The sequence below is a fragment of the Macrotis lagotis genome, chromosome 1 (genome assembly GCF_037893015.1).
Source record: "Macrotis lagotis isolate mMagLag1 chromosome 1, bilby.v1.9.chrom.fasta, whole genome shotgun sequence".
NCBI classification, from domain to species: domain Eukaryota; kingdom Metazoa; phylum Chordata; class Mammalia; order Peramelemorphia; family Peramelidae; genus Macrotis; species Macrotis lagotis.
Window position 1 is genome coordinate 764442413 of NC_133658.1, and position 26955 is coordinate 764469367.

Here is a 26955-nt window from a genome sequence, read left to right on the forward strand (position 1 = left end):
CTCCCACCCCCCAAATATATGACTTCTCCGCAGTGATTTCTTTCCACAGTAACCTAGTCAATAGAATATTATTGTTCCTTATGTTTAGGCATACCTGGCAAATATATACAATAGTAATGTTTCAATAATTCACTGGTAAGACAACTACAATAATGTTTTACCTATTCTAATTGATGATTCATTGTCCAGTTCGTAAGCGGGAACTAGTAAGCAAAAATACTTTGTATAGTCAAAATAAACACACACACACACACACACACACACACACACACACATTAAATTTCTTGACATCCTTCAGGAAAACAAAGTAGCACATGTTGTAATTAACTTAGTTATCTTGTTTCTTGGGGCACAGTAAATTAGAACTGGCAGATTGGATTAGAAATCAAAGAAGTTCTAGGCAAGCAAACAACACTGAAAAAGTGACCACTTATTGTAATAGAGAGGACATGAACTAAAGAAATTACATTTATAAAATTTTTTATATATTACAATGTGTTTTCTATTTTGCAAAGAGTTTTCCAAATATATTTATCTCCTTGACTTTTAATAAAAAAATAAATAAAACTAACCCAAAATTCCAATAGAATAGGATTTGGGAATCAGTTCAAGTTAGGGCAGAAAGCTCGAAGGTCCTGAGGTCATATTCAGCATTTTGATTATATCATTAGAAACAGTTTAATGATTGTATTGTTTAATACACCCCATTTAAGAAGCGGAAATGTTTGTCAACTGACATGTCTTTTAAGTCACTGTCATAGGCAGCTGTTAAGTTGCAAAGATGGTATTTATTGGCATATGTAAAGGGAGTTCCTTCTCAGGAACTAGGAATTCCTTCTTAGTGAAATAACAAAAGAAAACCAAGGAATAAATAAAAATTTCAGATTTCCATTTAATATATTTTTTAAAAAATTTTGATGCTTAAAATTCAAGTGTTTGGCTGTTTGGAAAATTTAGACTCCCGGAATCATTTATTTCCCATAAGTATCTGGATAGCTGAAGTTTACTTCACTCATACCAAGAGTAGGTCAGTTTTAAGAATGCCATAGTATGTTAAAGAAAGGCAATTAGTACTCCTACATGAGACCAAGGTATAAGTGTAGATTATAGATCCAGCAGTGAACCCTAAAGACTAGCAAAGTAAAAGATCTTACTATTTTAAGTAAAATGAATTCTAATTAATTTGCTTTTTATTTTTAGAGTCGAGAAAAAATAATGAAAGAGTTGGAACAGCTGCAGAAAGTGGACCTGGCACGGAGGAGGCAGAATGTGGCCCAGATGCCACCACAGGTGGTTGAGCTGCCATATAAACGCATGGCAATCAAAGAAGACTGGCAGAGGGAATTGGAATTTGCTTTTGAAGATATGTACAACGAGGATCGGAGTAAGATACACTCGGTTTTTGTTTGGTTTTTTTTGTGCTTATTTCAAATGCTGAAGCCCAAAAGTAAATTGATTTATTATTTAGTTAATAAGATAAATTTCTTGCATCAAAAGGCTTTGCAGTCTTTAAAGTATTAGTGTGTAAGATACTTTTGTTGTTTTTAATTTTTCTAGTTGGTCTTTGGGGGCCTTGAATCTTTTAAAAAAGTGGATTTTCATAGTATTAGAAACTTCTGACATTTCCTTCTTTTTTTTTTTTTTAGAGGTGAAAGGAGATCTGATTTTGAAACTAGAGCCAGAACCTCTGCCAGTTGTTACTGAACTCATCCAAAATGAAGAACTGGATCTTTCAATGGAGCAAGACTCTACATCTGAGACTCAGAACCAAGAGAGAATGGAAGAAGAAACTCCATTTCTTGCCAAAACAGAGAGTAAGAAACTCTAATGAACATAAGTTTGTCATTTCAAAGAAATTATGCTTTAAGATGTGCAGATTATAATTTTAATTCCTGGGCCTATTATGTCCCAAGGGAAAAATGAGTGCTTTATTGACATTCAGTCCTTAAAAAAACTCATCAATTATATTTTAAAAAAAAGATTCCCTTTTAATGTGTATTTTGGCTAGTCACTCTCTTTGTTTCTTCTTGCCCTCCTTGCCTCTCATTTGGACTCTTAAAAAAGCCTTCCTAATTGATCCTCCCTCCTTTAGGGCTCTGAGCATTGCAGCCATTTTCCTCACAGTTACAAGTGATTGACTATGTTCTTGACCTACTGCCTCTGACTAGTAGATCAATTTTTCCTGTATGGCTATAAAACCAATCTATGTAGCCTTATACATTACTCCTCTCTCTCTGTTGCTGTTTCTCACACATAGTGTCCCATATCCTTTTTCTGTTTCTTTGTACTTTCAGACCTTTGTGCCTGTAACTCACCCACTACCTTCTACATAAAAGCTTTCTGTCACTCTGTCTCCTGCCCTTCTGCAATTGCTAGTACTTTAAATTTGTATTATATATGCATATTTATATGAGTTGGTACATAAAAATACATATGTGTGTATATGTACATATGTGTGTGTTTATGTACACCTGTGTGTATGCTTCATAGAAAAAGACGAAGATATACATCGATGCATGTTGTCTGTAAAAATGTCCCTTGCAAACAGGGTCTTTGATGTTTGTTTTTGCAGCCCCATCACAGTATCTATGGGTACTTGTTGATTTTATCAAAAAAATTACCAAATTACATAGGTTTTCAGATAGGGGATTAATTTAGACTTCAGTAGTTTCTTCAAACTTAACTTAAATCTCTTTCAACTTGAATATAGTCTGGTACACAATAAAGTAATAAAATGGAAAAATTCATTATGAATGGAGAAAAAAAATCTGTGTTAACCTTGCAATATAAACAAGTAAGGAAAAAAAGGAATTAGAAATAACAAAAGCCATATTAATAAATTGTTCAGTTTAGTATTTTGTGACAGTGGTAGCTGTCAGATGATTGTAAATGTCATGTGACTTCAACTTTGTGTTTAATTTTTTTTCTTAGTTCCAGTAGCACAGGAGACCCAACATGCATCTTCAAAAACTGTGTTAAAAAAATTACTAGACAGAATCCAAAGCCAGAAATCCCAGTGGGCAAATAAATACACTTCCGAAGATGAAAGTGAAATGCCTAAAATATTTGCTGATGCTGAAAGTGAAACATTAACAGTGGAGACAGGAACTATTACCAGTGAAGAAAAACCATTGGATAGATCAGAGCATAGACAAGAGCAAGGTACTGTTCTCTATTATTACATCTTAATCCAACACCTTCTAACTTTTTTTTAGATTTTTTTCACCTTTTTTTTTAATCATATTTCGAAATCCATACAAACTCTAATATGAATGTATTATTCCAAGTTACATATGAAAAACCTGAGGCTCAGAAACTTGATTGAAATCACATTGATTTAATGGTAGACTTAGTACTAGAATATGGGCTTCTTGACTCCTTTTTGTTCATTTCAATAAGATAATTGACTTTCTGAGTTATAATCACTTACGTTTAGTTTTTCAAAAACACACACATGTAAATGTTGTATTAAATATGATTAGGACATAAATACTTGGATTCTTATTCAAATTATACTTTTAATATTTACTAATTATATAGTATTTGTTTCTTTTCTTGCAGGGAGAAATTACTACACCCACTTTGCATTAATCTTTTTATTAGTCAGTTTTTTTTCAAAGTTGGCTGATTTCCCTTTTCTGCATTGTGAATCTTAATATAAATCATCAACTCATCTAGTCATTCTGTTCATACAAACTACCATCCCTCAAGGATCCTCAACCAAGAGTTCCATCAGCACATGGAAACCCCAAGAGAAATGGGTTTGGGATTTGAGTGGGGCTTAAGTTCCATAGATAGACATTTATATAATTCTTTGCACTTTCAAGTTCTTTCACAAAAATCACTCCATTTCACCCATGTAACATCTCTCTAAGACAAATAGAGCATATATTAAGATTTCCAGTCTTATGAATGAACTGAGACTTCTTGGCCATAACAGTTATTTTTCCTTTATATTTCTTGATATTTTTTACTTATCCTATGGCGTTCTTTCTGCATTATATTAGGGTTATTTATGTATGTTATCTCTCCCAATTAGATTTATGTATGTATGTTATCTCTCCCAGTTAGATTGTAGGGATCTCTGCTACTTAGCACAGAGTATCCAGTAGTTGTTTTTGTTTGAGGGAAAGAAAACTTTGAAAGAAGACAGGTGGAGTTAAAGTGCGGTCAAATTAAAAAAAATCAAGACTACCTTGTGCAAGACTATTCTAAGAACTGTTGTTGGTGGTTGAAGTAGATGAAAACATTCATCTTTAACATAGATATGGAGTTGAAAAAGAAGTATTTTAAAGTCAAATAATGTCCTAGTGTTACTATGAAAATAATTTTCACAGGGGACTATGGATTATCTTTTGAGAACTATAAATATAGAGGATAATTTTGTTTGTTTTGGTTTGGTTTTAACTTATGCTTTTTTTTTTTTACTGTTTCTGAGTTTCTGCTATTAGTTATATTAGTATTAGAAGATTCTCTAATGGAATTTCTCTTTGCATAACCCTTTATGCAAAAAGAATTATGTGTCCATCCTTCATAAAGTGATATTTCAATTAAAGATGAGACAACTAAAAATTTAAGATAATTAGCATTTAAATATAATTGTTGAACATTTCAAATGATTATTGATAATCATTCTGAGTTTTATTTTTTTAAGTAGCATTTTTGAGGAGGATCATCTTATATATGTGGTTACTAAAATGACAGAGTTGAGAAATAGAACTTGCTTTATTTTATTACGTATTTGTTTATTTTAGCTTGTACAAGGCAGCAGGGTTAAGTGACTTGCCTTAGGTCATGCAGCTAGGTAATTATGTGTCTGAGACCAGATTTGAACTTGGGTCTTCCTGACTCCAGGACCCATGCTCTATCTACTGCACCACCTAGCTGCCCCTAGAGCTTATTTTATATGAAATTTTAAACTTCAGCTTATTTTATGAAATTGTAAACTTCAGCTTATGACAGATGATGGTGGTGCCTGTGATATATACTTACTAATACCAGATTCAATATTTGCTGAACTTCATTCACTGTCAGAGTGAATTTGCTCTGCTAGTTTTGCTTTGATTTTTTTTTTTATTTTAACCTTTTGCTCTTTTTAGAAAGGGGGCTATCTGGGTCAACCTTTTTCATATTTTAAGAAACCAAGGTGTAGAGAGAGGTTAAATGACTTGCTTCAGGTCACCTAGGTAATGAGAGGAGGACTTGGACTACAAATCCTGTGTTCTTTCTACTATACTAAACTTACTTATTAGAAGGCTCTAACAGTTTGACTTTGTTTCACCTTCCCTTCTCTAGCCCCATGATCTTATTTCTTCCCAAAGGAGTATATTCCTAGGGTTTGGGAACATGTTTAAAAGGAATAATTTTTAGGTTTTATGAATCAAAATCTTTTGTACAAAATTAAAGCATCTTTTTTGACTTTCTTCACATCTAGACTTGAGTAGTAATATTGGATTAGTTATTACAGCCAATATTATTTGCTATTGAAGGTGAAACAAAACAACTTTCTGACATTGGAGATGAAGCATTTCAAATTGAGTTGGGAACAACTCCTAAAAAAGAAAAAACATTTGAAAACCTTACTGAATCTGGAAAGAAAAAAGGTAATGTAATTTTTTTTTTCTTCAAAATCCATAATCAAACATAAGCTCTTAACACCTTTTAATTTCCCCAATTTATATATTACATACTGATCTATGAAATAAGTCAATTGTGAATAACAGGAGAAGAAAAGGCATTGTGTTTTGAAGTCCCTAGTATGTATGAGAAATTATGCTAAAGGACAGATAAAGATATGCTGGATGAATATTATGAAAGTATAAGAATTTTAAAACTCATATCCACTTCTTGTTTTGGGAATGCTCAGAATCATCTGAAAGTGAAATTTCCCTATTAGATGAAAGGTCAGTTCTGCTTTATCCTCATGAAGAGACAACTCAAGTCAGAACTTTAACAAAGAGACAAAAACAGGTATTTTTCTGAGATTCTTTTAACTTATTTCATCTTGGTTTTAATAATATTTATACGTAAATTTGCATTGATTTTTGTCATTTTTTTAAAAGATTCCTTCTCTGAGGTACTTCTGATTCTTCCCAGATTCCACTACAAGTAATCTCACCTTCCTCTGAACTTCAGTTACTCTTTAATTTGTATGACTCACATAATTTTCCTCTCTTAATACTTTATATTGTAGCTATTTGTTTTTACTCACTACCCTTGAACTTCCTTAAGGACAGGGGCCATTTATAACTTGCAATTTTGTACAAAATAGGTACTGAATGAACATTGTTAAATGAGTGACTTTTATTATCATAATATAGTATGCCATATCCCAATCTCAGTTACCTTTAAATTTTAGAAATTTAACTGAATTGCAGGAGGAGGAAGGAGGTTTTAAGCTTGTGTAAGATTTCAGTCTTACTATGCTATTTATCTTGATATTCAAATATTGATATTCAATCTTACTGTGCTATTTAGCTTTGGTAGACATTTTGTTTTAGCATTAAATATGACAGAAGGGGAATTTTGTTTTAAACAAGATGTAGAGATCGTTGTGTTGTTTTTTTTTAATTTTGAAGAATGGAATCATATCAGTCTTTTAGGAAATGTGAATTTGGAGACATTTGAAGTAAAAAGTCCCCATAATGCACAAATTAGAAATTAATTTGATTGCTTCAGTATTTTCTTTCTTTTATAGTTTGTATTTTTCTTTTTTATGTGATCTATAGTTTTAAACAGAAAATTAATTGACACTTCAGACCAAATTAAGAATTAAGTTTGTCTTTTTTTTTTTTTACTTAGTAAACAAATATTTAGAACATGTGAAGGGTTCTAGTCATTTCAGGATAGTGAATGTATCTAGAATATTCTAATATTCTAAACATTTCAGATTGAGATATGTTAAAAATGAAAAGGCAGGGGCAGCTAGGTGGCACAGTGAATAGAGCACCAGCCCTGGAGTCAGGAGTACCTGAGTTCAAATCTGGCCTCAGACATTTAATAATTACCTAGCTATGTGGCCTTGGGAAAGCCACTTAACCCCATTGCCTCACAAAAACCTAAAAAAAAAAAAATGAAAAGACAGTAGCTTTCTTTATGTGTATGTATAAATGTGTTTATTCAGTCATTCTGGAGTCATGTTTGACTCTTTGGGTTTCCATGGATCAAGCTGTTCCTGTAGTTTTCCTATCAGAACTAAAGGTATAGTTTGCCATTTTCTTCTTTGGTGGATTTAGATAGAGGTTAAGTGACTTAGGCATGGTCAAAAAGCAAGGGTCTAAGGTGAGATTTGAACTCAGATCTTCCTTACTATAGACCCAGCATTCTAACAGCCATCTAGCTGCCCTAGATGTACACACATTTATGTATGTAGATATGTGCGTGTTCATATATAACATGTGTGTGTGTATAACATAAGAACATCATACACATTTCTAAGGAAGCTAAATTTGTTGTATCTAGAGAGACAGAGACTTATTTGATCATCTCTACAGATTGTTTTAGCCCTATAATCCTTGCTTCATTGCTTGACTTTTTAGGTAACAATGACCCTCCATGGGAAGCCTTGAGGAACCAAAGAGGGTGTCAGGATGTCCTGGTACTCTAATTGCCTAATTCATAGTGGGGCTGAGTATAGTGCTAAAGCAAGTTGGAATAGATATGCCGAACAATGTCCATGGAAACTGCTGGTTTAGCTTAGCCCCTAGTATCAGCTGCTGCTTACCTAGAGCACTTAAGCTAGAGAGCTTATATTGAAGTCATATGGTGGTGGGTGTGAGCCCTTATTTCTGTCAGTGATGGTGATCTTAGTGTATATATGTGGGCATTACTGTTTTTTGTCTTTTTGAGCTTTGCCAGTAGCAGCAACTAAGAGAAAGGATCAATGCTTAAGTGGCCCCTCTGATTAAAACTGTTCTTTTAATGGTGTAATGAGCATCACTTTTTGCCTTGAAAGGTATGGATTTATGACTAATCACTTGAATCTTTCTGTTTCTTAGATGATGAAACTTGAACAACAAAAACAGAAGCAGCTGGAATTAATTAAACAAATTGAACAACAGAGAATAAGATTGGAGAGTGAATGCCTAAAGGCTCAAAAGATACAACTAGAACATGAGAGGAAAGAAATGAAAGAAAGAAATCAACCATTTTATTTAAGATTGATGAAATCTTACCCCTTTATGGACCAGTGGGAGAAAGAAGCCAATCCAGTCTCTCAACCTTTAGTAAAATAAAATTTCTTTCATATTCTCAAGTATATTTTTAAAAATTTAAAATTGTTAGAACACATTTACACTAATATGATAACTTGAATATTTTAATTGATATAGTTTAATTTCTAAATGCAATCATAATTAATATCAAGCATTTTTATATGGGATACAACACTAATGAAACACCTATTAGCCTTGCTTTTGTGAATTTTGATTAGGTCACATGAATGCCTTATAATGTCATGTTATTTTTGCATTAGGAATAGGTAATACTTTTTGAGAATAATTTCTAATCAGGGAAGCGATTTTTTTTTAAATAAAGCTTCATAGAAACTACAATTAGAACTTTTTATTTCAGATGTCTTCTAATTTTAAATTTATCGCTTAAATATTCTCTTTTATTAGATTGATGATGCTCCAACATTAGATTTGAATATTTCCAAAGAAGATTGTAGTAGACAAATGATTCATAACTACCAGCAACATCTTTTACAGCAAAACAGGTATTTATTTTTTTTTTTTACAATTACATATAAAGATAGTTTTCAACATTGATTTTTTTTCTGAGATTTTGAGTTCTACAATTTTCTGCCCCTACCATCTCCCCCCGCCCAATAATCTAATAATGGCTGTTTGTGTAGAATCAAGTTTAACACATTTCTGTATTAGTCATGTTGTGAAAGAAGAATCAGAACCATGGGAAAGAAAAAACAAAAACAATTTTTGAAAGTGAAGTATGCTTTGATCTACATTCAGGTTCCATAGTTTTTTCTTTGGGTATGGATGACTTTTTCCATCACACATCTTTTAGAATTGTCTTTGCTCATTAAACTGCTGAGAGAAGTTAAGTCCATCATAGTTGATCATCACACACTGTTGCTGTTGCTGTGTATAATGGACACTCATCTCACTCAGCATTAGTTAATGCCTTTCCAGGCTTTTTCTTATGTTCTGCCACTCATGATTTCTTACAGAACAATAGTACTCCATCACATTCATATACCATAATTTGGATGTTTATAATTCTTCAAGACTTAAGGATATGGAAATTTCTCAAATGATTATTCAAGATGTTCTTTCTTCTAGCAGATGTCAGATATCTTATTTTCTAGAAAGTGATTATTAGGATTAGTACTTTAGAATACTCAATATTTTTCTCAGAAGCAATTTGATTTCTTTTCAGGTTTCACAGACAGTCCATTGATGCAGCCAGGAAACGTTTGCATGAATACCAGAATTTGTTAAAACAAAGATATCCATCCAGATCGACAAAGTCCTTTTCATCTGATGTTGTAAAACCTAAGGGCGAATCACTGTTAGTCCAGGCTAGCTCTCACCTTCAAGGAGTACCAGAACTATCAAATCAACATTCACTACCAAATTATCCTGCAGTAACAGGACATTCCCAATTGCTTCCCATAGACAGCAGTGAAAGGATATCTTCTGATCAGACTGCTCTTTCTTACTCAGGATCACTATTCATTCAACCATCACTTAGCTCAGTACCTTCTGCAGAACCTGAATCTAAATTTGGAAGAATCAAAGATGTCTTTTCAACTAAGAGTCAAAGTCCACAACTTTCAAGTGAGAGTTCAGAGGATAGGTGCTTCATTTTTTCAGATCACATCCTATCTCAGAAGGATAATTTGAAGATGATGCAAGAGGAGTTAGATGTACAAAGGGAAACTCTTCATTTCAGTGAGAAAACTCCAGAATTGGGTGTACATAAGCAGACTGAATTGCAAGAAAGAATACTTTCTAATCAAACTGATTTCTCTTCTGTAGTACCATTTCCCCCCCAGCATTCACTTGTTTCACCCCCTTCTGCTGACCTTGAATCTGGAAGTATCCAAGAACCCTTATCATTCAAGAGTGACAGCTTGGTTCCCTCAAGCCATTCCCCAATGGAAGTAATTCCAGATAGACTTTTATCTTCTTCAGAGGACACCCTGAATCAACAATATAATTTGAACACAGTCCAAGAACAGTTGAATATACAAAGGGAGGCCCTTCACTCATGCCTGAAAGCCCAGGCGAAACTTGTTTCACATCAGTCAGCTTCAGTAGATGAAAAAATACCTTCTTGTTGGACTAGATCTTCTCCGTTAGTCCCCCTGGCCCCTCAGCATTCACTTAGTTCCTCACTTTCTGCTGAATCTGGAGAAACTCAAAAACTCTTTTTAACCAAGAATGAAAGTACAATGCCTTCAAGCCCATCCATAAAACAGGTGTTTCAGTATAGGCCTCTGATTTCAGAGACTAGCCTATATCAACAGGATAGTTTGAATATTTTGAAAACAATTCAAGGGCAGTTGACTGTAAAGAAGGAAGCCCTCCACTTTGACCAAAAAGCCCACGAGGAAAACCTTTTAAATAGACCAACTACTGCTGGAGAAGAAGAGAAATCTACTCAGACAGGGTCTCCTTTATTATCACTTTTCCCCAAGCTTGTACTTGATTCGTTACCTTTGGATGAATCTGAATCTGTAGGAATTCAGGAATTACATTTAACGAGTAATGAGACTACAAGCTATTCCACAACTCAGGATAGATGTTTAACTTCTTCAAAACCCATCCTAGTTCAACAAGCCAATTGGAAAATTAATGAAGAACAGTTAGATATGCAGAGGGAATTATTTCACTCTAGTGAAAAAACTCAAAAGGAACTGATTGTTCTTCAACCAGATGCAGTGGAGGAAAGAATATTTTCTACTCACACCGGGCCCTCTTTAATACCACTGTTTCATCAACATTCATTTAGTTCACTACACTCTACAAAATCTGAATCTGAAGGGATCTGTGACCCCTTGGCAAGGAAATATGAGCCTGAATGTCCTTCAAGCATTTCTTCAATCCAGATATTTCAGGATAAGATTTTGGCTCCTTCAGAACACATTCTACCTCAGCAGCATAATCAAGTGGCAATCCAGGAACCATTAAATGTACAAAGGGAAGCCTTTTGCTTTCCTGAGAGATCTCAGGAAGAGCTTTTGGTACAATCTAAGATAGCTTTAGAGGAAAGACTATCTCCTAACCAAACTGACTTTTCTTTCCTACCACTAATACCACAGCATTCATTTACTTCACTACCTTCTACTGAGTCTGGAGGCATCCAGATAGCTAGTTCACATCTCGCCACCCCTAACAACCAAATTTTTCAGGAAAAGGTTTTGCCTTCTCCAGATCATATTTTTCCTCAGCAGGTTGATTTGAATCTTCCCCAGGAACGATTGGCTAAAGAGAAAAAGACCCTTCAGTTTAGTGAGAGACTTCAGCAACAGACAGTGTTGAATGAAAGATTATTTTCTGGTCAGACTGATTCTTCTTTAGTACCATCATCAGCTGAGCATGCATCTAGTTCACAATATTTTAATTCTGAAGAAATCCAAAACCCTCTTTTAGACAAGAGTAAGAGCACATTTCCTTCAAGGTATTCCACAATTCCAATATTTCAGGATAGGCTTTCAACTTCAGTTAACAACCAGTATCAACAAGATAATTCTAAAGCACTACAAGAACAATGGAAAATACATAGGAAAACCCTTCATTTTGATCCCAGATCCCAATTACAGAACCTTGACTACAAACTTAATGCAGTGGAGGAAAGGACATCTAATCAGACTGCTTCCTCTCCTTTTCTACCACTGTTGCCTTTTCATTCAGTTAGTTCATTGCTTTCCACTGAAGGTGAGTCTAATTCTGATTCTGGAGGAGTTCAAGAATCTTTTTTAATCAGTAGAGAGGACACACTTCCCTTAAGTCAGTCTTCAGTTCATACATTTCATGATAGGCTTTTGGCTTCTTCAAAGCATTTTTCAGCTGCTCAAGACAATTTGAAAGAACTCCAGAAACAATTGAATATTCAAAAAGAATTTTTTGAGGGGAGACAGAAAGCTCAAGAAGAATGGTTTCTTCGAAGACAGACTGAACTGAAAGAACAGGTACAGAAGCATGAGGAGACATTAATGGATTCACTTTATGAGCATCAGGTAAAGTTAAGTTATATCTGTTTTTAATGGGTTTCAGTTTGACAACTTTTTTTCTGAATAGTCTGAATCCTAACTGGAACATTCCAGGTTTTTTCTGAGTTAGTAGTCTTGAACACATATGTAAACTTGAACATGCTTCAGGCTTCTTTGTGTTTAAGGAAAGGGACACTTGTTAATGAAGTAAATCCTGGGGAAAAAATCTGACCTTACAGTTATTTGATTATTTAACCTCCTATGAAAGAGTAAACTTTTCATCCTCATTCTACTTAATCCAACCCTTAGATCCACCTTCATAATCTTGAACAATGTCCTCTCTCTCTTCCTTTCTCCATTATTTTCTTCATTCTCATTAAAACTTCTAGGCCGTTCATCACACAGTTGTTGGCCTGAATTCTCTTCTTATCCAGAATTAACCTGACAGCCATTTCAGTGGTTCATTTTCCCACACATGAATACCTCTCCTCCCTTTTCAACTTCAGCCTTTCCTACGTCTCCCTACCTTGACATTCTCCAGTCCTATTTAATTTCCTTCTTCCCAAACTGACAAATGCTGGTGAAGGTAATCATAACAATTTTTCTGATTGGATCTAATATAAATTTATTTTGTCTCATATCAACCCTGTCCTCACATCTATACTACTGTTCTAGATTTTTCCTGTCTTTAGGCTCTCAACTTTTTCTGTAATGGAAGAGATAGCATGCAGACAACTACATACAAATGCATACATATAAGCATCTTTGACAATTAGAAGTAATCAGTGGGGGGCAATATTAAATATTAAGGGGGATTGAGAAAGATTTCTTGTAGAAAATAACATTTTAGCCTAGTCTTGAAGGAAACCAGGAGATGGAGATGATTTGATCCAGGAAATGATAGAGGAACACCCAGAATTAACTGAATTCGTTTCTGACATGATAGTTAAGATATGAAGTGATGAAGGCTTATTTATACCAGGTTGGTGGTAGTGTCAAAAGAGATAAGGGGTGGGGCGGCTAGGTGGCGCAGTGGATAAAGCACCAGCCCTGGAGTCAGGATTACCTGAGTTCAAATCCGGTCTCAGACACTTAATAATTACCTAGCTGTGTGGCCTTGGGCAAGCCACTTAACCCCATTGCCTTGCAAAAACCTAACCCCCCCCCCCAAAAAAAAAAGAGATAAGGGAGTAAATACCAGAAATGCTATGAAGACAGAATCAACAGATTTTGGCAGCCAGTTGGAGGATTTGAAAATGACACCTAGGTTGAGTTGTGGGCCTGAGGAACTGGAAAAATGGTAGGATTTTTAACAGGAGAAGGTGTACAACCTTTTAGGTCTTCTGGGTGGCAACAACTTGTCAAGGGATGTGTATAGAATTTTAATTTTTTTTATGGCTACAATGTAACCTATATTACCAATGAGTATAGTAATAAAATATAATAAAGTTTGGGCTTTGAGTCTTTGTGTCATGGAATGGACTCACCTGTTCTAAGGGGGGGGGGGTTGGGACGTAATGAGTTTCACATGTTGACAGAACATTTGAGAGAAGGAGGGTATCAAGAAAAACCATAATTGACAGTGTCAGAGACTGCAGAGAGAGCGAGAAAGGTGAGCTTTAAGAAAAGCTTTTAATGGCAATTAAGATGTTAATTGTAACTTTGAAGAAAACAGTTTCAATTTAATGAGGAAATCAGAAACCAGATTGTACAGTATTATGTAGAAAATTAGTAGGAAGAAAATGGAAATATCTATTACAAAGTTTCTTCTTGAGGAATTTGGTCACAAAAGGGAAGAAAGATGACATTGATTTGTAGGGATGGCTAGATCAAGTGAAGGTGCTTTGTGGATAGGAGGACTTGGGCATTTTTATAGATAGCAGGGGATTAACCATTAGGAAGAGATTTAAGATAAGTGAGAGTAGAGCTAATAGAGCATTTTGCTGAATAAGAGGGAATAGAATGGGAAGTGGGATTTGCTTGACAAGAAGGGCCATCTCCAAATATGTGAGAGGTGAAAGAGGAGATGGGGAAGCGGAGAGAGACATCTGAGTGATGGGAGATGAGGAAAAGGGAACTTCCAGTGAAGAGTATATATTTTTTTCAGTAAAGAGTGAGGCAGAGTTCTCAAATGAAAGGGAGAAGAAGCCATGAAAGAGATGAAAAGATTAGGAAAGTCCTGTGGTAGGAAGGATAGTGAGTCAATTAGAAAGATGTCAAAGGATTGCCTTGTCTCAGTGAAGACCCAGTTGAATGATGATGTAACATTTGCAGTGTTAGCAATTTTCTCTAGGTTGTTCAACAGTATAAGTGTTAGGAATCAAGTAGAGAATGGTTTAATTAATACATGAGAATATAATAGCATAAAATTGAAATAGTGTACCAAAGGGTCAAGATAGGGAAGAAAGGAAAGAACATAGCTTGTGTCAGGATGATGTCCTGGGAAAAAAACTGAAGGGGTTAGGGTTTGAAAGCTGTGATGAGAATGAAGAACAAGGTTGTGAACCAAGAATGAATTTCAGAGTAAAAGAATGTGGAAATGGACAAAAATAAAAGACCTTTATTTCTCCAGTGCTACTATCCCAATATATTCTTCATACTGCTACTGCTGTGTACTTCTCTGATCATGTCATAACTTCACTCCAAAACCTCCAATGACTCTTCCAGCATCATTTTTCAAATAAAGTAACCCCACACCTAGCTGAGTAAGGAAACAGAAAGATATAAAAAAGGAATGACAGTTAAATGGGGGGGGGGGGTGAGTGCTAAGGCACTTAGGATAGCGTTGACAAATGGGAGCAAGGAAAAAACTAATAGAATAGACTTTTATCAATACAGTGTAATCAAAACTAACCATAGGATCAATTTGCTGGCTTTGAAGGAGATAAAAATCAAAATAAAACAATGAACATAATCATAACCTTAATTATGAATGGATTAACCAGTGCAATAAGAGACCAAATAGTTAACAAAAACCCCCACAATTTGTTGATGTCACATCTAAAAAATGTCATAGACTATAGTTGTAGGATAGGCATATATTTCAGATCCAATATACCTTGTTATAATAGAGGAGGTCATTGAAAAATTGTGGTAATTATTATTATTATTTTTTTTTTTTTGGTTTTTGCAAGGCAAATGGGGTTAAGTGGCTTGCCCAAGGCCACACAACTAGGTAATTATTAAGTGTCTGAGACTGGATTTGAACCCAGGTACTCCTGACTCCAAGGCTGGTGCTTTATCCACTATACCACCTAGCCGCCCCAATGGTGGTAATTATTTTAAAAATATCAATAAGGGGCAGCTCGGTGGTGCCAGTGGATAGAGCACAGGCCCTAGAGTCAGGAGTACCTGAGTTCAAATACAGACTCAGACACTTAATAATTGCCTAGTTGTGTGACTTGGGCAAGTCACTTAACCCATTGCCATAAATAAATAAAAACTTCAATAAAGTTTTTAATTAAAAACAAAAGATGAGGAATAGGGAAGTTGTAAATTAAGAGGTAGGTGGCAGAGACCTTTAAATGGCATAGGAGTAGAAATGCTGAGATCGTAGAATGTAGAATAACTTGAAGAATTAACTGGTTCTAAAGTTCCGATCATAGTTTTTATGAGTTGAAATATTGGTATCTTGGGATGTGTCTTCACAGACTACTCCTGTGTGTGTTCTCTCTCCAATGACAGCATTGGAAATTCCCTGTAGTGGAAGTGAAGAATCTGAAGTGCTCCTTGTTGCTTCCCATTTTTCTCTGATAGAAGCTTTTGGGTTTTCTGATTTTGAAAGAGGAAAGAGGTGGAGTGCAAGCTTCATGAATTATGAGCTCCAAGATCTTTTAAGGCCTCTAATGGTGGCTGTGAAATTGGGTTTTTTTTGTTTTTAGGAGAGGAAAAGAAGAGAATGGAAAATAGATTGCTTCCTTTTGAAGTGGGGAAAGATCCCACAAGTTCATTCAAATGATTTCTTCTTTTCCTCCTGTTTTTTAAAAGGCAATTAAGTCTACAATCCAAAATGTAAAAGAAAAAAAATGCAATTCACAGTTATTTCTATCACAGGATATAGAAAAAAATCATCAGGAAGAACTTAATGATGGAGTTGAAAGCAAAATTAATGACAGTGAATTGCTTTCAGAAAATATCATTCCAGATGAGCATGCTGGTAAGGAAAGTGATTTGTTATTTTTATCTTGAATTTCGAAATTTTGAAAATTTGAATTTTGTCTCAATTACCATAGCCTCCTAACCTATATAAACAATATTAATTGGGTGGAAGATTTATAGCATATCAATATAATTTGTTGTTTAAAGTATAAATGTATGTAATATTTTGGTTTGACAGGTCAACTGCAAAACAAAGAATTGAGACTGAGACTTTCAAAACCACCTTTAGCAAAAATCAGATCAGGACTAGATTTAAATCAGCATGAACTTAGTGTTATTCAAGAAGTAGAATCACCAAAAAGTGGCAGAACTACTTCTACTAGAGGTAAGGAAGCATCTAATAATATCAAAATTTTAAAATTTAGTAAGTTTCTAATACCATATAAGGGGTTAAAATAGTGCCAGGAATATTTATTCAATTATAGTTTTTATGACCTCTCTCATTTGCTTTCCTCCTTTCTTCCAATAATAGATTAGTTTAAAGTAAGTCATCTTTATAATGAACAAATAAAATCAATTACACCAACTACTATTAGGGATTTGGGCTGCAGGAACTAGCTATTTAAATATGTAGTTTAATTTGCATATGGAGGGTTAAAATTGATATGATCTTTCTCCTTCCTTCTGTTTAGCCTTCTTTCATTGAATTTATGTATTTCTCTTAAGGGTACACCATTCTTTCAGTCATCCTAGTTTGTAGCTTTATCTTTGTCAATCCAGTCTAGCACTCAAAACCCACTATAAATTGGCACCCATCTACTTTTTTAGTCGTATTAAATATTACCTCTCTTCATGCATTCTATGTTCAAGCCAAACTATCTTTTACCATGTCAGTATTTCATTCCTACCTGTGTTCCTTTGCATAAGCTGTCCCCCATTCTTAGAATATACTGTCTCATCTTTACCACTTAGAATTCACATCTTCCTTTAATACTGAGTTTCAGTACCACTTCTTAAAGAAGTGTTTCCTGATTTCTCTCATTTGTTAGTTTTTTCCACCTTAAAATTATATTTTATTTATTTTTCTGTTGTTTTAACCATATCATTCCCTTCTCAGTAAACTCCAGTAGCTCCCTCTTTGTTTAGAGGACCAAATAAAAATTCCCCTTTTTGACATTTAAAATCCTTCACAATCTGACCCCACCCTATCTTTCCAGTCTCATTTAGTATCTACCCTTCTTTCTGCATTCTATAGCATAGACAATTTGGCCTTCTTAGTGACTTTACCTATATACTCCTATTATGCCATTTTGCTAGGCTGTCAACTGTAGCTGAAATGAACTCCCTCTTTATACCACTCTCTCCTTCAAAATTGGGTTCCTATGCCATCTATAGGAAATCTTTCATGATTTTCACCAATTTCTGATGAACTCATTCCTAAAAATACTTTTTACTCATTTTATACATATTCTGTGTGTGTGCATGTATGTGTACAATATGTTGTCTCCCCCCAAGAGAATGTAATGAGACCACAATTTTGTCTTTATTCATAATGAGTAGTGATCTCTATCTACATAATAGGTATTTATTTATTATTATTTTTTGTTTTTGTTTTGTTTTATTTTATTTTATTTTTAATTCTCATTTTGTACAAATGTTTTTTTACATTAATAAAATATTCTTGTTTAAGAGTAAACAAAATACCCCTCCCCCCATGAATATAGACTTGCTTGGGTGATAAAGTAAAGGGGAGAGAAAAAAAATTAAATTTAAAAAAAATAGTAATAATTGTAGGTATGGCCAGGTGGCTCAATGGACGAAGCACCAGCCCTGGAGCCACAAGCACCCGAGCCCACATCCAGCCCCGTAGACCCAACAATCACCCAGCTGTGTGACATGCAAGGCACCCAATCCCCACTGCCCTGCAAAAACCAAAAAGAAGGGGGAAAAAAAGACCCAAAATAAAATAAAATAGTAATCATAGTAGGGGTGGCTGGGTGGCAGACAGAGCATTGGCCCTTGAGCCAGGAGCACCCAGGTCCAAATCCAGCCTCAGACACCCAAAGATCACCCTGCTATGTGGCCCCAGGCAGGCCACCCAGCCCCACTTGCCCTGCACCCTCCCCCAAATAATAATAATAAAAAATGTGCTTCAGTCTTTTTTCCAACACCAACAACTCTGTCATGGGTGGATTGCATTCTTTATGGTAAGTCCATCACAAAAGTTGCTTCCATATTTTTCCAACCTTGCCATTGCTGATCGCAACTCCCTCCTTTCTTATTTCTCCACTACCATGTCCTATATTTTCTCTCTCTTTTCACTCTGACTCTGCTGTAGGGTCGCTGAGTGGCGCAGCAGACAGATCCCTGGTCCTGGGACCCAAGAGGCCCTGAGCCCCCCTACCACCCCTTAGGCCCAGAATCCACCAGGCCCTATGGTCCTGGACAGGCCATCCAATCCCAGCCCCTTGCAAGAAGTAAAAAAAGAAAATATGTTCTATCTGACCACTCTCCCCCCATGGTCCATCCTCTCCTCCTTTATTCACATCCCCACCCCTTCCCCCTGCTCCCCCCTCCTTCTTACTCCAGATGTCTATACCCTATTGAGTATATATGCTGTTTCCTCTCCTAGCCATCTCTGATGAGAGCAAAGGTTCCCTCATTCCCCCTTGCCTCCCCACTTCCATATCATTGCAATAGCTCATTGTAATAAAAAAAAAAATCTTATGTGAAATATCTTGGACTATTCCCCCCCCTCCTTTTTCTTTCTCCCATTCCATTTCCCTTTTTTCTATTGTCTCCATTTTTACACCATATTTTATCTTCAAATTCAGCTTTCTCCTGTGCTTCAACTATAAAAGCTCCCTCTACCTGCTCTATTAACTGAGAAGGTTCATATGAGTATTATCAGTGTCATTTTTCTATGCAGGAATACATGCAGTTCGTCATCATTAAGTCCCTCATATTTCCCCCCTCTCCTCCAATCTCCATGCTTCACCTGAGTCCTGTATCTGAAGATCAAACCTTCTGTTCAGCTCTGGCCATTCCAAAAGGAACCTTTGAAATTCCCCTGGTTCATTGAAAGTCCATCTTTTTCCCTGGAAGAGGACATTCAGCCTTGCTGGGTAGTTCATTCTTGGCTGCATTCTAAGCTCTTTTGCCTTCCGGTATATTGTATTTCCAAGCCCTACGAGCTTCCATTGTAGCTGCTGCTAAGTCCTGTGTGATCCTGACTGCAGCTACACGATATTTGAACTGTGTCCTTCTGGCTGCTTGTAATATTTTCTCTTTGACTTGGGAATTCTGGAACTTGGCTATAATATTCCTAGGGGTTGGTTTTTTGGGATCTCTTTCTCAATAACTTTTTGAACTGTTTTATCCATTTGACCTAAGCTTTTTTTTGGCATGCATTTTCTTCAGCATTTTTTTGGATTTCCTTGACTAAGCTGCTGACTTCACTTTCATGTTTTTCCTGCATCTCTCTCCTTTCTTTTCCCAGTTTTTCTTCCAACTCCCTCATTTGATTTTCAAGGTCTTTTTTGAGCTCTGTCATAACCTGAGCCCAATTTCTGTTTTTCTTGGAGTTTTTAGATGTAGGAGCTTGTGCTTCCTCATCTTCAGACTGAGTATTTTCATCCTTCTTGGGCTCATATGCAAAATATTTCTCAATGGTCTTCCTATTATTTCTCTGCTTATTTTCCCAGCCTGGGCCTGTTTTGGGGGTGCTTCCTGAGCTTTTGGGACACTCCCACAAGGGTCTCAGTGTGTGAGGCTCTGTCCTCCCTCCTGGTCTGTGAATGACCATAAGCGCCCCCCTCTGCCATGGGGCTGAGGTGGGGGGGGGCCCTGCTGTTCTATGGGGGGGCCTAGACTGCGATCAGGATCTGAATGTCTTCAGAGCCCCAGAGTCCTATACCAGAGGCAGAGGACAGAGCTCTGCAGTCTCTCTTCACTCGCGTTCCTCAGCTCAATGGGCTCATGCCCTGGAGGCTCCTGCTTACTGGCTCCGCCTGCTTTTGTTCTTGTATCTGGGCTGCTGAAAGACCAAGTTGCTGGCTGTGTGCCCTGAGGGCTGGTCTCCATGTGCTTGCTCTGGCAGAGGTCCCCTGCTGTTCCCCCACTTTGTGCCAGGTGCTCCCTGGGGTGCAGCTCCGGAGACTCCCCCCGCTGCTGTGAGCCACGGCTCCCAGCACCCTGGGGCTGCCTCCAGGAGGCTGAAGTTCTTTGGCTCTAGTAGGCCACCCTTCTGGTGGGCCGCCCTTCCGACCCCGGGGAGCAGAGCCTTTCTGCTCTTTTCCAGGTTACCTTGAGTAGGAGAACTGCCTCGCTGGGTCCCTCTGTGGGTTCTGTCTCTCAAAAGTTTAGAGTCCTTAGTTTCAAGTTTTATCAGAGAGCACCTAAGACTAGATCCCTTCTTGTCGCCATCTTGGCTCCGCCCCATAATAGGTATTTAACTAGACTTATTTTTAATTGAAATGTAGTGTACCAACTTAGTCACAGATACAGATATAACATATTTTGTGAAAATTGAATACAATAAGAGACTTAAGCATTTGAGGGTACTTAATTCAAAAAGTCTAAGCTTGATTTATACCTCTAAACTTAAGATATTTGAGTTTCAGCCATCTCTGCAAGAATTAAGAAATTCTTTTGCTTTAAAATCAAAACATCTAAGAGTTGGGAGGAACCACAACTCATACCTGAACAAGCATCCCCTGGACTCTATATTCCCAAAGATTGAGCATATAACTTGCCATTGCTTTTAGACCTCCAGTTTTATTAGGGCGTCTGCTATCTCCTGAGGCACCAGTCATTATAGTTTTTCCTCTCTAATTTTCAGAATTCTTTATAGTAAGTGGAGATATTGCTTTTTTGCAGATTCCACTCATTCCTGTACCCTGAGCAAAGCAGAGTATACATGATCTTTGATCCACATGACAATCCTGCAGATCCTTAGAGAAAGTTGTCGTGTTCTTTCTGAGCTGTTTTCTGGTCTAAACATCCTCAATTTAGCTGATGTTTGTGTAGCATGATCTTAACTCTTTTCACTATACTACAATCCTTTCTCTGAACTTAAAATTGATCTGTGTCTTTATAAAATGTGGGGTTCTGAACTGAAGACAGAACTCAAGATGTGTCTCAACAGGTTCATGTACCATGAGACTGTCTTCATTTTGAACATCATACTTTTCTAAACATAACTTAAGATAAATCAGATTAGGATATAGTAGCCTTCATGTCTCACTGCTGATTCATATTAAATAAGCAATCTGCTAAAATTTTTCAGAGAAATTTCTATCTAGCCATAGTACCTTCATCTTGTGCTGTATAGATCAGTGATTTATGTCTAGCCATGTGTACTGATTTAATCATTGTTAATTTCAGAGAAAAGAGAATGTTATCGAGAAACTGCTTCCAAATCAGCTTCAAGTGACTTGGATTCTAGCAATCATGAAGAAACTGTTAGTCACCATAGAGATCCTGGAAGGATTTCAGTGAGCCAGTGCCTGAGTTTGGAGGATAGATCACAAGAGACCAGTCAGGGTAATAGCCTGCATACTGCAAAACCAGTTCATAGAGGTAGTAATGATGGTGTGTATCAATCATGTAAGAGATGGATAAGCTGATTAATAGACTTGTTAACCGTTAAGGCTCAGTTAAAGCCTCATCTTCACAACTTAACAAAATCGTATCTCCTTTTTAAACTGTACTACTTAGCATTGGACTGTAATATTGCATTACTTCATATTTGTTGGTCTTATTCACCAAATAGATTCAGTTTTGAAGAGTAGGGATTATCATTTATTTTTATTATCATATTTCCTAGTGTTCTGACAACAGTGAGTATTTAATGCATCAAATTGTTTGGTCTTAACAAGTGCTGAGGCCTCTTATTCCACCTGGTTTGAAGTTTGAGTCTGATTGTTTTTCTCTCTCTTATTGTGTTGCTCACAATTCCTAGCACAAGGAATTTCATAAATATCTCCTGATTGGTTATGACTGACTGAATGACTCATTCATAAAGCCCAGTATGTATTTGAGCCAGTTCTTCCTGTTTCCCAGACTGAATCTCTGTCTACTATGCCAAGCATCACTCAGATAGGAGTTTTTAACCTCTTTTTGCTTCTTGGGCTCTTTGTCTAACTGGTGATATCTGTGGCCCCCTTCTTAGAATAATGTTTTTAAATAACTGAAGAAAATGTTAAATTTCAGGTAGAGATGAGTAAAAACAAATATGCCATTCCACCCCCCATCTAAAGTCACAGGTGCCTTAAAATGTATCCACTACAGGTGCCTTAAAATGTATCCACTGACTCCTTGGGGAGGATTTTTCTCTAAGTCAATGTTGTAAGACTTTGTGCAGTTTTTGGACTTAAATAACAAGCTTTTTCTCCCATTTCTTAGGGCTGCCAAAATAAAAATAGCTCTGGTCCATTATTTGCAGATTGCAGAATATAAAAGCTTTTCTAGAATTATAAGTGAAATTTCTATATGTTCATCATACTTTGGTAGAGGTTGGATAAGAATATAGAGATGTCTGAAAAAATTTTTGAAATCATGTAGTCTGTAAATCCTTTTTCCTCTTGGTTTTTTTTATCTTTTCCTAATCCCATACTTTCACTCACCTATCCCTAACTACCAACTGGGAGCATTTAAATGGTTATTAATAGAAGAAAGTTTTGACTAAGCAATGTTTCTTAGGTGTTATAATATCTCTTTTTTTTTTTTTTGGCAAGGCAAATGGGGTTAAGTGGCTTGCCCAAGGCCACACAGCTAGGTAATTATTAAGTGTCTGAGACCGGATTTGAATCCAGGTACTCCTGATTCCAAGGCCGCTGCTTTATCCACTACACCACCTAGCCACCTCTTGTGTTGTAATATCTTAATGATAGTCATTTTACTACAATCCAGAGGACAGAATTGGAAGTGGTGAATGCAAATTGTCAAAGATAAATTCAGATTCCATAAAAGGAAAAACATCCTTAGAGTTTTCCCAAAGTGGATTGAGCTGCTTTGAGAAGAGTGCATTGAAGATATTCACTGGAAGGCAATTCAAGATGGAATAAATATTTGTCAATTATACTATAAGAAATTTTAGTGTTGAGATATAAGTTGAAATCATTAACCTATGGCATTCTAACTCAGATTCTGTAACAAGAACAACTTGGTGAGTTAATCTGTCCTAGAGAAATTCTAGTCTTAGCTTCAATTTTTTAATTGTTCCCAAATCAGACTTTTATCTTTACATGAAGATTTCCCTGAGTTTCTGGTTTCATTCCCCCCCCCCCCCCCCCATCAGTTTCATCTTTCACTACTAGCCAAAGTAATTTTAAGCTTTTTTTTTTAAATATAAAATTTTAAGCCTTTTCAGTTCAGTCAAAGATAAGAGTAGGCATGAAACTCTAGGAAATTGAAGATTGGTATATGAATGCTTACTCCACTTGCAGAATATCTTTTGTGTCTGTCTTATTCTCCTCATCATTTTGGGATGAACCTGTGCAGTCAGTCCTGAATATGAATCAGTTTGGATTAGAGAGGTATTTATTAAAGCTGTTGGTGTTTATTAATACTATTGCCCCTTTACCAATCACTTCTGTACTGCCACATCATGTTTCTTTATGGAGTGACAAACTGTGGGAATTGGTTTTCCCTACCAATGTGATCAGTCACCATTGAACCAAGTAGGGTGGGGAGCATTGATTCCTTCTCCACTGGCAGATTCCCATCTCTTGCTTTCTTCATTGCAATGATTCAGAGTTGCCATCTGCTAGAGCACAAGTCCTTTCCCTCTGCTTCTGATTACTATTTATCCAGTCAAATCTACATCATTTCTATCCTCCATGGTCTCTATCTCCTATCCTCCATTTTTTTATGTCATTTAGAATTCTCTCATTATTAAACATTTTTTCATCTTACACTTTTTGTTTCTGATTTTCACTGAAACCTGGCTCCCCTCAGAAGACGCAGAATACCAGGCCATCTTCTCTTAGTATTGTGTTTTTCTTCTCTTGTAATTTCCAACACAGTAGAAGTATACTTCTTGCTTTCTGTCATTTTTGAAATTATCTCTTTACTACCAGCATTTATCAATCTCTCCTCTTTGGAGATTCAGATCATGCTGTCCAGATCCTTGTCACTGTGATTTATTTTGGGATAAGGATTGATTCTGAGAATTGGATTGGGGGACGGCTAGGTGTCATAGTGGATAAAGCACCGGCCTTAGAGTCAGGAGTACCTGGGTTCAAATCTGGTCTCAGACACTTAATAATTATCTAGCTGTGTGGCCTTGGGCAAGCCACTTAACCCCATTTGCCTTGAAAAAAACGCCCTAAAAAAAAAAAGAATTGGATTGGTTGGTCTGGGCTGCAAAGCAGGACTGGGAACAAACCAAGACTGGATGAGGTGCCACAGCTCCTCTTCCCAGTGCTCTCCCAACTAACGCTGACTTGAAAAATGTTGTGGAAAGCAACATCTAATGAGCTGAAACTCTGGGATGTGTATTAACATAGCAAAGCAGTATAGGTCCAAAAGTGGAAAGCTGATGTTGTCCTGCCATTCATGTTATACTGATATGTGAGTCAAAGGTGGAAGAAAAAGGGCTATACTGACAGTCCATAAAGAGACAGGTTAGGAGATAACAGACTGTTGAATTTTATCTACAGATACCACATGATACTAACTGCCTTGCATTGATGTGGTACTTTTCTGATATGAGAAAAGGCCACTGATTTAAAGCCAAGAAACTCCTGAAATAGCTAGACCATTTCCAATAGTCCTGTTTCCTATGAATCAGGCCAAGAGGGTAGCTAGGCAGCACAGTGATAGAGCACTGGCCCTGGAGTCAGGAGGACCTGAGTTCAAATCCAGCCTCAGACACTTAATAATTGACTGGCTGTGTGACCTTGGCTATGTCACTTAACTCCATTGCCTTAAATAAATAAAACATTTTTAAAAAATCAGGCCAAAGGGTGGAACCAACATTTGTAAAAGTATGTGAGAAGGAAGCCTTGCCAAAGCATACCCCTCACTATAATAAATATAATTGTGTAACTCATACCACCCATCATTTGATTGGTTTATGTAGTTCTATTCAGTACTGAAGGGCTAGGAGTAGTAGTACCAGGATTTACTATCCTATAAGACAGTTTCCTTCCTTTCTCAAAGAATCAAGATCTTGACTTAGTCTTATTTTCATTCCACTCCTTACCATCTTGCTCACTAGCTTAATGTCCTTGAAAGCCATGACTTCCTAATGCATCACCCTCCTCAATTTTCATGAAATACATCTTCATTTCTTTCTTGTTCTGTATTTCAGTTCATCTCTATATTTTCCTTTAACCTCTCTCTTCTACAATTTCTCCCTGTTTACCTAATCTCCTTGTTGCATATAAACATGCCCATGACCTGGCTAGCCAACACATACAATCTTCTTACCTTCCACTCATTTTTCAGGCTTTTTAAAAGCTAGATTTTAAGCCCACCGTTTGACTGAAATTGTTCACTCCAAGGTTACTGATGCTCTCTTATCTACTAAATATGATGGAGTTTTCCTCAGTCCTCATTTTCTATGAATTCTCTGCAATTTGTTGTAGTGTTAAAACCATATTGTTAATGGAATTGGTAAATCAAAATAGAATTGATGAAAATTGAATTTTTGTCCCTTATTTTTATCTTTATGTGCCTTAGGATTAATTTAGAAATTTTAAATAGCATAGAAATTAATAATAGCCAAAGAGAGGATATGTGGGAATTGAAGTTATCTACAGTTCCAATAATCAACCCTGACAGTTTAATGTACTTCATTTCATTTGCTATCTTCATTCTATTCTGTGACCAGAAACCATATTCTTTATCCTATTTATGAATGTGTGCTATGGTATATAGAAAAATGCATGTATTTCAGAATCAGGACACCTGAATTCAAGGCCCTTCGATGACATTAATTCTAACAACCTTATACAAATCATTTTGTATTTATAAAGTGAGTGAATTGAACTTGTTGATTATTTTTTTTTTAGACTTTTAGCTCCAAAATTCTGTCACCCACAGAAAGGAAAGAAAAATAGCCATGTCTGTCTGTCATTTAGAAACCATCAGAGATTCTCTTGTCTGTAGAGTAAAATATAAATTGCTTAGTTATTTTAAGTGATTTTATGACTTTTGCCAGTAAAGTAAAACGAACCTGTTTCATGTAGTATGTCACGATTGTACAAGCTTTCAACAGTAGGACAAAGCTAACTTGCCATTCAGAGGTCTGTGCTGCTCTGTCTAATGTAAAGACATCATGAAAACAACTGTTGAGACCACATCTAGCATTAAGGAGGATCAGGAAAGACTTCTTCTAGAAGATGGAATGGGAATACCCTGCTACCTTTTTGAAATTTTTTCTTCAACTCCAGTTTAGCTTCCACTTCCAGGAAGTTTTTGTTGAAAGAAATAATCTTTTCTTCTTAAATATTTGGGAATGTCTGGATCTCTTTTACCATTGACATATTTAAAACGGGATCATTCATTTGCTTGAATAGTATTTCCCCTTTTTAGAAAAAATTCATTGTGTGTTTCCAGAGACTCAGCATGGCAATAATAGATAGCTTATCTTAAAGTGAGGACACCTGAATTCACATCCTGCCTAATATATAGAATCCACCTTATGAGTATGCTACATATAATAGGGACTTAAT

At 36.2% G+C, this 26955-nt stretch overlaps 1 protein-coding gene across 8 annotated transcripts in view; it reads left to right on the forward strand.

Annotated features, from left to right (window-relative positions):
• CEP295 (centrosomal protein 295) overlaps window positions 1-26955 on the forward strand; it is an 85164-nt gene that overhangs the window by 23039 nt on the left and 35170 nt on the right. For 6 of the 8 annotated variants that reach the window (XR_012474349.1, XM_074216452.1, XM_074216455.1 and 3 more), the window contains 11 exons: window positions 1201-1384; window positions 1647-1814; window positions 2932-3162; window positions 5490-5603; window positions 5867-5970; window positions 7998-8225; window positions 8619-8716; window positions 9397-12202; window positions 16163-16331; window positions 16512-16658; window positions 21659-21817. Coding sequence is in view for 7 of the 8 variants with exons in the window: in XM_074216452.1 (XP_074072553.1) it covers window positions 1201-1384; window positions 1647-1814; window positions 2932-3162; window positions 5490-5603; window positions 5867-5970; window positions 7998-8225; window positions 8619-8716; window positions 9397-12202; window positions 16163-16331; window positions 16512-16658; window positions 21659-21817 (4408 nt within the window). In the remaining variant the exon portion in view is untranslated. The remainder of the gene's footprint in view (window positions 1-1200; window positions 1385-1646; window positions 1815-2931; window positions 3163-5489; window positions 5604-5866; window positions 5971-7997; window positions 8226-8618; window positions 8717-9396; window positions 12203-16162; window positions 16332-16511; window positions 16659-21658; window positions 21818-26955) is intronic. The other 2 variants (XM_074216453.1, XM_074216454.1) reach the window with 2 other exon arrangements.